The sequence below is a fragment of the Ceratina calcarata genome, unplaced genomic scaffold, assembly GCF_001652005.2.
Source record: "Ceratina calcarata isolate Rehan_Ccalc_2016 unplaced genomic scaffold, ASM165200v1 scaffold337.2, whole genome shotgun sequence".
In the NCBI taxonomy this organism is placed as follows: Eukaryota; Metazoa; Arthropoda; class Insecta; order Hymenoptera; family Apidae; genus Ceratina; species Ceratina calcarata.
Window position 1 is genome coordinate 283,529 of NW_017156497.1, and position 12,500 is coordinate 296,028.

At 45.7% G+C, this 12,500-nt stretch overlaps 3 protein-coding genes across 9 annotated transcripts in view; 1 reads left to right on the forward strand and 2 right to left on the reverse strand.

Moving 5' to 3' along the window:
• The window catches only part of LOC108624974 (RNA polymerase III subunit A), a 14,878-nt gene extending 2,582 nt beyond the window's left edge, over positions 1–12,296 (reverse strand). For 2 of the 4 annotated variants that reach the window (XM_018024627.2, XM_026813572.1), the window contains exons 1-11: positions 4,351–4,394; positions 4,146–4,281; positions 3,936–4,085; positions 3,402–3,737; positions 3,012–3,344; positions 2,605–2,940; positions 2,310–2,546; positions 1,904–2,237; positions 1,011–1,841; positions 789–957; positions 389–728 (exon numbers count right to left, since the gene is read on the reverse strand). In XM_018024627.2, coding sequence (XP_017880116.1) covers positions 389–728; positions 789–957; positions 1,011–1,841; positions 1,904–2,237; positions 2,310–2,546; positions 2,605–2,940; positions 3,012–3,344; positions 3,402–3,737; positions 3,936–4,085; positions 4,146–4,281; positions 4,351–4,394 — 3,246 coding nt within the window. Of the gene's footprint in view, positions 1–388; positions 729–788; positions 958–1,010; positions 1,842–1,903; positions 2,238–2,309; positions 2,547–2,604; positions 2,941–3,011; positions 3,345–3,401; positions 3,738–3,935; positions 4,086–4,145; positions 4,282–4,350; positions 4,417–8,743; positions 8,956–9,027; positions 9,208–9,270; positions 9,526–9,593; positions 9,756–9,823; positions 10,188–10,251; positions 10,477–10,535; positions 10,855–10,918; positions 11,283–12,155 lie in introns of those variants that run through there. The other 2 variants (XM_018024626.2, XM_018024628.2) reach the window with 2 other exon arrangements.
• Positions 4,934–8,979, forward strand: Gnf1 (germ line transcription factor 1). Of its 4 annotated transcripts, none has more exons than XM_018024630.2 (6): positions 4,934–5,459; positions 5,541–5,669; positions 5,747–5,887; positions 5,952–6,048; positions 6,115–8,169; positions 8,223–8,562. In XM_018024630.2, exons 1-6 carry the CDS (start codon positions 5,451–5,453, stop codon positions 8,477–8,479), a joined length of 2,688 nt encoding a protein of 895 aa, XP_017880119.1. In that variant the 5' UTR covers positions 4,934–5,450; the 3' UTR covers positions 8,480–8,562. The 4 variants fall into 4 exon arrangements, with proteins under 4 accessions (XP_017880119.1, XP_026669375.1, XP_026669374.1 ...); XM_026813574.1 differs by having other exon boundaries at positions 6,115–8,115; XM_026813573.1 differs by having other exon boundaries at positions 4,935–5,459; positions 6,115–6,724; positions 6,809–8,979.
• A 115-nt stretch (positions 12,297–12,411) lies between the features above and the next one.
• Positions 12,412–12,500, reverse strand: part of LOC113464346 (uncharacterized) — a 5,787-nt gene continuing 5,698 nt past the window's right edge. The window contains exon 2 of the mRNA XM_026813579.1: positions 12,412–12,500. This exon is cut by the window's right edge and continues 398 nt beyond it. The gene's annotated coding sequence lies outside the window, so the exon portion shown is untranslated.

The window sequence follows — 12,500 nt, forward strand, 5'->3', positions numbered from 1 at the left end:
GCTAGCGTCAATAGTTAACGAGTTATTTGCAAAAAACTGTTTTTTCGTTTTTCGTAAATAACTCGTTAAATATTAATGCTAGCAACAAAATTTTACATGGAAATTGTAGATCTCGTCGTCCCCTACAAAATGGTTCCAAAAATACCCCTCTAAGTCCAACCGTTTGGAAGTTATCGTCAAAAAACGAAATTTTTTTCCAAAAGTTGGCCGATTCGACGGTGGAATGGTCGGATTTCGTCAACATCAATAAAATGCCATATAATCCTATGTAACTCATTAAATATCGAAATTAGAAGATAAATGCACTATTTTTAATTACCGGAAATGCGTTTTTCTAAGGTACATAAACTTTTGGTATGTATAGCCAATACATGCTTAATCGACTTACGAGAGCCGCCGTGATGATCGGAGTGCTGATCTTCGGGTTTGCATTTATAATTTCTTTAATACGCGGCACACCCTGAGTAATATTCATGGACGCTACACCAGCGAAGTGAAACGTTTTCAAAGTCATCGAAGTGCCAGGTTCCCCGATACTCTGCGCAGCGAGAGCACCCACTGCTGTTCCCGGTTCTATCTTTGCTCTCATGAACTTCTCTTTACACGTGTGAATGAATTCGACCAATTGAGACACGGTGAGCCGCTCGAGTTGTAGAACCACGGGCACGTTCAACGGCGCGTGATGCCTGAGACGGGCTATTTTCCTTGCTACGCTTTTTAGAAACGCGCTGTAACAATAAAGAGCGATTAAACGAACTGCTTTTAATAAATACAACGATCGTACTTACGACAGTTCTTGTTTGAATTCCTCGCTGAGGCATTCGTATTCCTCGGAATTTAGAAGTTCCACAGTGGCCTTGAGAACGTTGGAAGCATCGAGCGGGTCCTCGTCTTTGCAAGGCGATTTCGCTCTCACGTGATCCAATATTCTTTCATAATCCACCGGACAATCCTTGCCTGTTGAAACAATCGTTAATTTCCCGATACTATCATGAACGACATAATCGTACCTTCCATGTACGTGGGATCCAGGGCGTCTCCGCCGTATAGAACCTGAATGATGTCTCCGACAGAATTGCGAACGGTCATGTCGTAGTGGAGGCAGAGATCCTCCAAACTCTTGACCAATCGCCTCTGCATGTAACCAGTCTCAGCGGTTTTCACCGCAGTGTCTACGAGACCTTCCCTTCCTCCCATCGTGTGAAAAAAGAACTCCGTCGGCGTCAGCCCGGAATAGAACGAATTCTCTACGAACCCTTTGGCCGCCGGGATCTTCGAGTGTCGTTCAAAATGCGGCAAAGCCCTGTCCTCGAAACCGTTCGGTACCCTGCGCCCGTTAATCGCCTGCTGACCGACGCAAGCGATCATTTGAGAAATATTGATGAAGCTTCCTTTACTGCCGGACAAGGCCATGACCAACGGGCTGTTGCTCGGATGTAATTCTTTCAAACAAGCTTTACCGGCGTGATCACGGATCACCGACAGCTCTTTCAGTATCATAGCCTCCAACGTTTCCTCCTGCGTGCAACCGGGCTGGCACACGAGGCGACCGTCTTCCATTTGACGAATGTACTCGGTACACTTGGAATACCCGGCGTTTAAGAGTTCCTGTTTAGCTTTAAGAAGTCCCTGACCCGGTGTCACGTCACCAATCCCGATGGAGAATCCTCTGTTCATTAAAAAATAGCTAGCCATTCTCGCCAATCGCCACATAGCAGTGGTCGCGATGTCCTCGCCCCAGTCGCGCAGCAAAATGTAGAATATATTCTGCTTGGATCCCGAGCCTAACGTCGATTTATCCATAGACCCAGCCAACAGTTCTGAGTTCCGAACGATAACATCTGTAATCGATCGCGTTCATTAGCTTCGACGTAATTTCGCGATGTAAACATGGAACACGTACAGGAATCATTGATGCACAATTCTTTGTTACTGGTATAAGCTCTCCCTTTGGTCTTCAAGTTGGCTCTCACGTTGCAGCTCTTGTTCGGTCTTAGAATTAAACTGAAAATCTGTTTCCCGGTCCATAACTGAGTCGGTTTTAAAATAGCCGGCTCCGGGAGATTTACAGACATCGCGAGATCGGGTCCTGCTATGAGGCAACCAGCCAACTGGTTTGCCTGAGCTCGATTAAAAAATACATCCTTCTGTGTCAATAGATAGCCGCCAGTGATGAAATCCTGTGTCGCTGCTATCAGTAATTCCCCGTTGCGAGGTGTGACCAAATTTGATTTATTCTGCAAACACGAGGGAGCGATTTTTAATACGATACCTACAACGATTGTTGATAGAGATGCGAATTAAATTACCGCCATTAAGACCAGAGCCTCGGCTCTCGCTTCTTCGGTCTGCAACTGGTGAACGTTCATCTCGTCACCGTCGAAATCCGCGTTGAACGGAGTGCAAACGCATTCGTTGAACCTGAACGTTCTGTGCTCCAATACTTTCGCCTTGAGTGCCATTATACTTAATTTGTGCAGCGACGGTTGTCTGTTGAACAAAACTACATCGTCGTCCCTCAGATGCCTCTCGACGATGTCGCCGTACTGCGAAACGGCATCGTTTCAATCGACGTCTAATGACATTTTTAAACGATCTAATTACCTGCAAGTCCTGCGCGATCTTTTGCCGATTTCCGTATCTGAGATACTTTTTAAAATGCGTCTTCCCTTGTTGTACGAAGTTCGCCCCAGGGTGCATGTCCGGGCCGTTCCTCACGAGCTTCCGCATCAATTCTATGTTCGACGGATTGACTCTCTCCGGGTACGTTAATATTTTCGCGACGTGAATAGGTATACCGACTTGCTCGATTCGGAGATTAGGATCCGGCGAGATGACCGTACGACTAGAGAAGTCTACGCGTTTCCCAGACAAGTTACCACGAAATCTACCCTGCTTCCCCTTCAGTCTCTGAACCAGTCCTCTCCCAGACTTCTTCGGCTGCGAAGCATTTCGTATGTTAATGTAAAGACAAAAGCAAGGATCGTAGCTCGATCGTGGGATGAACTGACTTGCATGTTGAGCGGAATACCGGTCATTTCGCTGTTTATATAAAGAGCGCAATGCAATTGTAGAAATTCCCAGTCCTCGTTGTACATCTGCACTTTGGCTCCGCTCTGCCGATGCTTCTGAATCACATCGTTAATGAAAACTATCTCCGACAGCTTCATCGTTAAATGATCTTCCGTCGTGCCGGCTTTCAAATCAGATACGACGCTCGGCCTGATGCAAATCGGTGGCACAGGGATCCTCGTTAATATCAAATCCTTCGGCAACGCGCACTGCGAGTTCATCATCAACAGAGGAATGTCGTGTTCCGGGATCTTCTCGAGAATACTTTGCACCTTTGATTAAAAAATCGATGTAACCTCGTGCTCTGTAATTCCTCGTCATCCACTTACCTCTATAGGGTTCAACACGTTGATCAGTCCGCTTTGAAGTACCCCTTCCAGCGCTTTATTGTCCTCGAGCACGTTACTGTACTCCGCCAACTTCTCCTGTACGACCGCGTCGATCTTCTTCTTCGATCTGTACTTCTCATGGACGATTTTCAGCAAGCCGACCTTTTTCACTATTCCGTTGAGATCTCCGCAGTTCTGGCAGACCGTAGTCTTCTTGGCTTTTTCCAGAATCTGTTTGCGCAGTGCTTTGCGTGCCAAGTAGCCCAAGTTGGGATTCAGTACTCTGATCAAATAGTAATCCTTATCGGCTTCAGACAACATGACGTGCGAACAGTTCTATAAAAAATTCAGATCAGTTATGGTTATTAAATAATTAAACCGCGGATTTTATGCGTTCACGGTACCATTCCATCTGAAGGTATAAAGAGTACTAGACACTAGAAGATGATCGCGATGTTTAAATGAAGAAATGCATCGTTTCGACTGACACAAAAATCCGCAGTATAATGACGGTACAAACGGACGAGAAATTACTTTGCACACAGTCTGTAGGATCCCGATAACGGATCTAAAGTAGCCGACGTGGAAAACGGGCAACTCTAAGTCGATGTACCCAAAGTGTCCTATGCATTCGCTCAAGCTTTTACCGCAGGACACGCAATTCGTCGTGTTGTTGCAAGTCCCCTAGAATTTGACATTGATTTAATCAGAGATTCTATCATCGTGCGTCAGTGCAGTCGTTACCATTCTCCTGTCGAGGACACCGTAAGGTACCGGCGTGTGCTCTACGTCCTGGTTGTACAGATTCTTAGCCACGACGTGGATATGGGCCTGCCTCTCCATGTTGTGGCGACTGTCCACTCCGAAGGACACATGGGAGCTGTAGAGTGTTAAGAATATTAGAAGAGAGGAATAGAAACGAAGAAAGATTAATCTAAATATTACATACATCTTCCGAGCTACGTCGGTCTCCCTGAACTGTTCCTTCACCATCGCGGAGGCTATTTTTCGTATCCTGTAATTGTCAGATTCCTCCTGCGAGATTATTTACACGTTCCTCTGTAACATCGAACGAACGAACGAAGTCTCGACCATTCTCAGAGTAATTAATCATCTATGTGAACATTTTGTAAAAGAATTCGAAGAATTCTCGAGACACGTGTTGCACTCCCGAATATCTGACAGGTTAGAATTCACTCTTCACGATCACAGGTTCCTCTTCGGATTCTTAATTTGATTAAACTTTATCAGACGTTAAAATCTTGTCTAGAAACTATGTACATTTAATATTTCATGTGATTCTAAAATGCATTCGTCGCACAAACTGCGCACTGTACACCATGATGTAAAAACACAAAGTGGACTGACACTGTGACGTAGACGAAGACACGCTAGGAGGGAAGAGAGGGAGATGTTCGTCCTCTCTCTCTCTTTTAGCCGAACACGACCGGAGTCACTCGACTATCTCCGAGGACTTGATATTGGATTGACGCCGTGGCACCATCTAGCGTAATCGGCTGGAAATACACACTCTGTATTAGGCAAATATAAAGTGATAGGAGGTTCCACTAACTCCTCGTGTGACGTAAGCAACAGGAGTTAGTGGTGCTTCCTTTGATTCATATTCTCCTAATATGAGAAGCGTGATTGGTTAGAAATACAAAATGGCCAACGAAGTGAAGCGTCCGCGATTATATTCTGATTGGTTAGAAATCCAAAATGGCCAACGAATGGACACGTCCGTGATTGGTTGTTCAAATGGATGCGCAAGGGCGTATACGCTGCTGCTGACGTCACACGAGGAGTTAGTGGAACTTCCTATCACTTTATATTCGCCTAATACAAAGTGTATATTTCGAGCCGATTCCACTAGATGGCGCCACGGGCGCCTCGCAATATTACGTGACCACGTGACGTTAATATATCAAAACATCCAGGATGTGTCGGAAAAGCGAGCGTGGATTTTATTGAGTGATAACTTATTTTTAATCGTTTTCCCCCTTTTTTTATTGTGCGCATGTCCTTATCGAATCCTACAACGTTTTAAACATGCCGAGAGTGAGTTTTCCCATTAGCAACAAAACATTAATGGTAGAGGTTAACTGTGTTTAATTCTTGGCACTTAATAATTGGTTTTAGGATATTCGATCTTATTTTCTGTCTGGCAAAGCGAATTCTACTTCGACTTCGACGAAAGCTTCGAAGAGACGAATTATTGCCTCCGACGATGAGGACGAAATATCTCAATCTCCTCTAAAAAAATCCAAGGTTCGTTTCATTCAGTCTAATCGTAGTATTTTCAATGACAAAGTTATAAATTAAACATTAAATTAATCGTGTCGTAGAAAACGTTGCCGAAGAAAGTTGCCGAATCTGATTCTGAGAATGTGTTGAAAAAGAAAACGGTTTCCCCCAGTGATATATTTGGCAAGAGTCCTGTGAACAGAGAGGAGGCACCTAAAGTATCTAAGAAGTTACAAAAGAAGGTAAGACGATATTTAATCCATTTAATCTCGTGCAACGACCACTGAATTTAATTCTGTATTAAAGGAAAGCGAGATCCACAATGACGATGATTTCGAAGCTACGTTGACGCAATTAGACACGTCTGATATCGAAAAGAAATACTTGGAAGAAACTCGTAAAGGTATTAATAAAGATCGTAGTAACACGAGTAACTCTGTACAGTTTTACACAAGTCTTATTTCAACAGATGCGCATGAGAACAAAAAGAAGGAAGCGACTCCAGTCAAAGAGAAGAGGTCATCTTCTAAAAATGCAAAACATAAAAACGGTTCGACCGAAGACGTCGATGATCGTGAGGACAAATCGAAGAAGTCGACTAAGAAGACTGAACTTCCTAACATAGTAGTCGAACATGTAGAGAAGAAGAAAGCATCTCCGAAGAAGCCGGATGTGTACGAAGAAATAATTGAGAAGAAGAAACAGCATTCTGTCATGTATCAGCAATATCTGAACAGAGGTGGAGCGAGGAATCCGGGCTCGAAAGAGGTCCCGGTCGGGGCTGAGAACTGCCTCGCGGGACTGAGTTTCGTATTGACCGGAGTCTTAGAGTCGTTGGAAAGGGAGGAGGCAGAGGAGCTTATAAAGAAATACGGAGGCCGGGTGGTGCACCAAGTGTCGAAGAAGGTCAACTACGTGATAATCGGTGACCAGCCTGGTCCCGCTAAAGTCGAGAAAGCCAGGAGTTTGAACGTGACGCAAATATCAGAGGACGATTTGTTAGAGTTGATTAAAACGAGGCCTGCGGGTCAGGCTAGCAGCGTACAGAAACCTCGTGCGCGATCGACTTCAAAGAAGAGGATCATTTCCACGGATTCGGAAGAATCGTCTCCACCGAAGAAAGCAAAACTCGACAACGAAAAACGATCGCCTTCACAGAAGAGGATCATTTCCACGGATTCGGAAGAATCGTCTCCACCGAAGAAAGCAAAGCTCGACGACGAACAGAAAGAAGCGTCGCGTACCGACGAGAAAAATAAATCTGAGAAGCCGTCGAAAGCGTCGCCAAAGAGAAAAGAGCTGAACAATGAAGATCTGAAGACGAAATCACCGATCAAGGTGAAACACGAATCGAAGAAATTTATCTTAGATAGAAAGGAAACGATGAACGAGATTGCAAGCGTCCCCGTGCAAGCATTGTCCGAGAAATACAGACCGAAGACTATGAAACAAATCCTGGGCCAGCAAGGTGACAAGAGCAATGCTAAAAAGTTGCACAGCTGGTTAATGAACTGGCATAAGAATCAAACTAGCAAAACGAAGCGTACGAAACCTTCTCCGTACGCGAAGAACGACGACGGAGGATTTTTCAAAGCCGCGTTATTGTCCGGTCCACCGGGTATCGGGAAGACCACGACGGTTCAAGTCGTCTGCAAGGAGTTAGGCTTCGATCTCGTCGAATTCAACGCGTCCGATACCAGAAGCAAGAGGCTCCTGAAAGAAGAAGTGTCGGAACTGTTGTCGAACACCTCGTTAAAGAATTATTTCGAAGACAACAAGAACAAGCCGTCTTGGAACCACGTTCTGTTGATGGACGAGGTGGACGGAATGGCCGGTAACGAGGATCGCGGTGGTCTGCAAGAGTTGATCAGTTTGATCAAGTCCACCGACATACCCATCGTCTGCATCTGCAACGACAGAAACAATCCAAAGATGAGGACACTCAGTAATTACACGTTCGACTTGAAATTCGCGAAGCCTAGACTGGAACAAATCAGGGGAGCGATGAAGTCCGTGTGCTTCAAAGAGAACATTCAAATGTCGAACGAAGATCTCGATCGCCTGATCGAGGCGACGAATCAAGATATCCGACAAGTCATAAATCATCTGTCGTTGTTCGTAGGTCAGACCGGCACTCAGGAGAAGTCTGAGAAGAAGCACGCTAACAAAGATCTGAGGCTGGGCCCATGGGACGTCGTGAGGAAAGTGTTCTCCGCCGAGGAGCACAAACACATGAACATTCACGACAAGAGCGATCTGTTCTTCCACGATTACAACATCTCACCGTTGTTCGTGCAAGAGAACTATTTGTCCGTGGTTCCTCAAGGCGTACCGAAAAACGCACTACTGGAGAGAATAGCGATGAGCGCCGAGAGCATAGCGATGGGAGATCTGGTCGAGAGGGCTATAAGGAGTAACAACGCCTGGTCCCTTCTACCGACGCAAGCTTGTTTCTCATCTGTGATACCCGGCACGTTGATGTCTGGTTACATCGGCGGCCAGATCAACTTCCCGAATTGGCTCGGTAAGAATTCGCGAACCGGTAAATTTAATAGACTGATACAAGAAATCACGCAGCATGCACGTTTGACTACCGGCGTCAGCAAAGAAGCGATAAACTTGGACTACCTCAAGCCCCTTCGAAACGCCATCGTCAGGCCTTTGACGTCCAGCGGCAAGGAAGATATAAGCGCGGCGGTCGACGTTATGAATCGTTACCATTTACTCAGGGAAGATTTAGACTCTTTGATAGAGGTATCCTTGTGGCCGGGCGATCGCGATCCGATGCAGTTCGTAGACAGCAAGACGAAGGCAGCGTTCACGAGGGCGTATAATAAAAATTCGGCACCGTTGCCGTACGCGGTGAACGCTACTACCAAGAAGAGAGCGGCCAGCTCGCAGAACGAGGGAGAGGAAGAAGATGCTCTCGAGGAGGAAGCGAATTCCGAAGACGATAACATCGATGCGGATCAGATGATCAAAGCGAAGAAACCGAAAGAGAGCAAGAACGCGGAACCGAAGAGTAAGAACGAAGGGAGAGGCAAGACCAGTAATAAACCGGCGAAACGTGGACGTGGAAGAGGGAAATGAACTCCTAGTATCGGAATGTAACATTTATTTTTGGAATGTACTCGTTAATAAATTTTTTACTTATATATTCTTTCTGCGATGATGGAAGTCCTGAGGAATCTCTAAACGTATTCTTACAGGTGACTTCCACAGAACAATATTACGTCTTATTCGTTCGCTTCAGTTGTTCCTATCGATTCGGTGGTCTCGACAGCGAGCTCCGATCTAGTTTGTACACATTCTGAAATAAAAAGCATGACGTCTCGATTGTGCGCTTATACACGTGTGTAAAAAACCAGTGTTTTATTGATACTTACGCCTTGCCCTAGGTTTCCAACCGATGTATTCGTTGGTCTTCTTGTTCTCTTCAATCAACCAATCGGTCAGCGGTTTGAAATACTCCATGAGCCCCGTGGTGTCCATGTTCCTTTGACCAGTGATCTTCTCCATCGCGTCTTGCCAAGGTTTCGACGAGCCCAACGCCAGCATAGATCTGTACAACGAAAACGATGAATCACACGATCTTTTAATAAGAATTAAACGACGAGAGACTTACTTCAATAGATTGCCAGCTTGTTTGTTGTTATAGATATCGCATTGATGAAGAGATTTCGAGTTTGGATTCTTCGGGTCGTACTGTTTCGCTTCTATACAGAGCGCCTTGTGAAATTGGAATTGTACGATGAAGCTGACGTAGTATCTGATGTATTCCACGTTCGCTATTATATGGTACTTCGCGCCGGGATCGAAGTCGTCTTCCGATCTGTCCACGGGTGACTCGATACCTTGGAACGACTCGGCCAGCTCCCACCTGATCGTCAGAATGCATACTGAAAAAAATGCATCGAGGTGCCCTACGTTTTAATTACAATCACTGACCAATGGCAATTGTAATTGTCAGGCGTGACCGTTCGTTGGAACACGTCCCATCTCCATTTGTCCATCATGTAAGCGAAGGGTAGGAACACGATTTTATCGAGCCCCTTCAAGTAAAGGTGATTGATGTTAGCTTCCTTGTCCGTCGAATCGTTGTCCAACAATCTGTAATATAACTTGTTTATCATCAAGTGTGATTTAGTTGAAAATTATTAATATTAAACGAGACTCGCTTGATGGCTTTCAGATGACTCGGCGTAGAAGCGCTGAGTGCTATGACGTCTCCGACGGCCTCGTGGAAGCCAGGGTTCGCACCCTCTTTGAATATAGTAGGCTGGTTCTTGTATTGCAAGTAATATTCGATGTGACCCATTTCGTGATGGGCAGTAAGCAGATCCTCCATGTTGACTCTGGTGCACTGTTTGATCCTGAAGTCCTTTCCGTCGTAGAAGTCCCAGGCACTCGCGTGGCAGATCATCTCGCGGTCCTTCGCCTTTTCAAGTATCGACCTTTGCCAGAAGTAATCCGGCATCGCAGTGAGATTGATCGACGTGAAGAAATCCTCCGCCACGCGGAATATAGTGGTCGCGTTGTATCCTGTAGGAACGACATTGAAACGTATTAATTTTTTAATTCCAGGAAATAATGAGAATTTACAGACCTTGTTTGATCATCGCGTCGGTGACTTCCGGTAACTGTTTCCCTGGATAGGGGAGAGAGAAGTCCGCGACGTTGCTCCACGTCTGGGCCCACATGTTGCCGAGTAAATGTGCCGGGATAGGTCCGTCCTTGGAGACGACGTCCTCGCCGTATTTTTTACGCAATTCCCGACGGACGTACGCGTGCAGTTGCAAATACAGCGGCTTCAACTGCTGCCAGAGGGTCTCTAAAAATTTACATAAAACGACAGATGGAATCGTTTATTCGATGGTATTTCATGTTTACCGATCTGCGCGGGGAAGTCGTCGGCCTCGTAGTCTCTCATCCAGTAAGCCGCGTTGTCGGTGTAATTGTTCATCGTCGCAGCCATGTTACTCAGCTCGACGTATCTCGCGTAGAGAGACTTCATCTTCTCCCCGGTGGCTTTCCTCCACTGGACCCAGACGTACTTCAACTCTTCAGGGTCCCGACTGTTCATCAACAGCTCGGTCAGCTCCGGTTCCAACGCCAGGTCGCACTTGGTTCTGTTCTTGTAATCGCAGATCTTAGCCGTGCTGTAGATGTTCTCCATGTCGCTTATGATCCTCTCGTATTCTTGATGGAGCTGTCACGTTTCAAGGAATTATAATTAGAATACGTGACAATAAAAATAAAAATTTGTATCTTACATCCTCGGGAAGCGCGGCTATTCCCAAAACGCTGAGCTTCGAGAACTGCCTCTTGAGATTCTCGTCCTTGAGGTCCCTCCAAGGGAACTTGTTCACCTCCTGCCAGGAGGACTTGTAATACCTCGCGGCCTCCGCGGACACGTTCAGCTTCTTCGCTAGATTATCCTGAGTCAAGTCGCTGGCGTAATTCCATTCCGCGACGGTCTGTTTATTATTCCACTCCGCGTACTCCTTGTCCATTTTCTTCAAGAACTCCTTGGCCCTCAGTATGAGGGATTCGTCCGATTCCTTCACGGCGACTTCCGTGACATCGTCGGGAGTCGGGATGCCCCATGACAGCGTCACGAGAGCTGCTAACAGCAACCTGCGAATTTTTCAAAGTCTTCAAGTATTATTTATTCGTGTAATAAAGTCGGTCAAGGATCGGAGAATAAAAAGAAGTACAATGTTTCACGCTTTGCTTTTTACGTTCCAGCTCGCTCGGAAAAACCTGCGCGTGGCTCGAAAATTACGCAAGAAGGATTGGAGAAAAAAAATTGCAAAGGCGAGCCTGATAGAAACGGCGTACCTTGAAAACTATCGAACAAGAAAATGCAGCAGAATGCAACGTAACGATGTTGCTGCAATGAGGAGGGTTGAATTGCGTCGGTGACCACGTAGTGGCTTAATAGCACGGGTGTTCGTATTTTCCAATTGACTAAAATAAGATAACTGGTTCTAACAGTCGCGCTGCAAAACTCTGATATAGGTAAAAGTTGCAAAAGCCGCGAGCAAAGCTCTGCTGCGTCGTAAGTCTTTGTCAATTTTTAACGATCGAAACGAATTATTATAACACAGTTTTTATCTTTTATAGAGCGACCCGGTACGATCTCGTATCTAGTCTGTACAGGAGAATAGATCGACCAGTGCGTAGAGTGGAGCGATTACATTTCCGTTTGATTATGAAATCTAACAAAGACGCGATAATTGAACGTGACGACTCGATCGTTTCCTGATAAATTACCCATCGAGTGTTACGTTCAATCGTGAGTAGTTCGGATTTATGTAACAGATTTTTTACAAAAAAATTAGTACGATCTTGGTTGAAAAATTATAGAAAGCGCAGAAGAGGATACGAATTGAACTTTTCAAGAGCACAGCAGATTTAATTCCCTGATCACTGGCCGGTCATTAGATTAGTCGTGGACGCCTCGTTACCGTTTGAATAGGATTAGATTTGAATTGCAAATATACTTACGGACGCAGCATTCTAGTAGACCGGTCGAGATCGGCGGGATGGTGCGACGATTACGCGACTGGAAGGAACAACTTTCACGGGTTTAAACCAAATAAGAGGTTCGAACAGTCCACCGGCTGGCGAACACTCGATCGAGTGATGTCTCGCCGCGGGTCACGCTAACTTTTATCCCCGGTCCCCACTCTCTTCGATTAGCTTTTACTCCGTGCGAGCAAACGTTCGCGCTGTCACTCTCTGACAGGTTCCACCGTCCTCCGTGTTGCGAACAGATTCTTTCGTCGAAGGAAATCGGAAATTTCGAGTCCTCTGAAGTGGACTTAGAGAGTCTCGCTTTTTTCTAGACTC

Coding starts and splice junctions, on each gene's coding strand:
- Gnf1 (XM_018024629.2), top strand. Junction 5,670..5,746: donor CTCCTCTAAAAAAATCCAAG/GTTCGTTTCATT, acceptor ATCGTGTCGTAG/AAAACGTTGCCGAAGAAAGT. Junction 6,049..6,114: donor CTTGGAAGAAACTCGTAAAG/GTATTAATAAAG, acceptor TTATTTCAACAG/ATGCGCATGAGAACAAAAAG.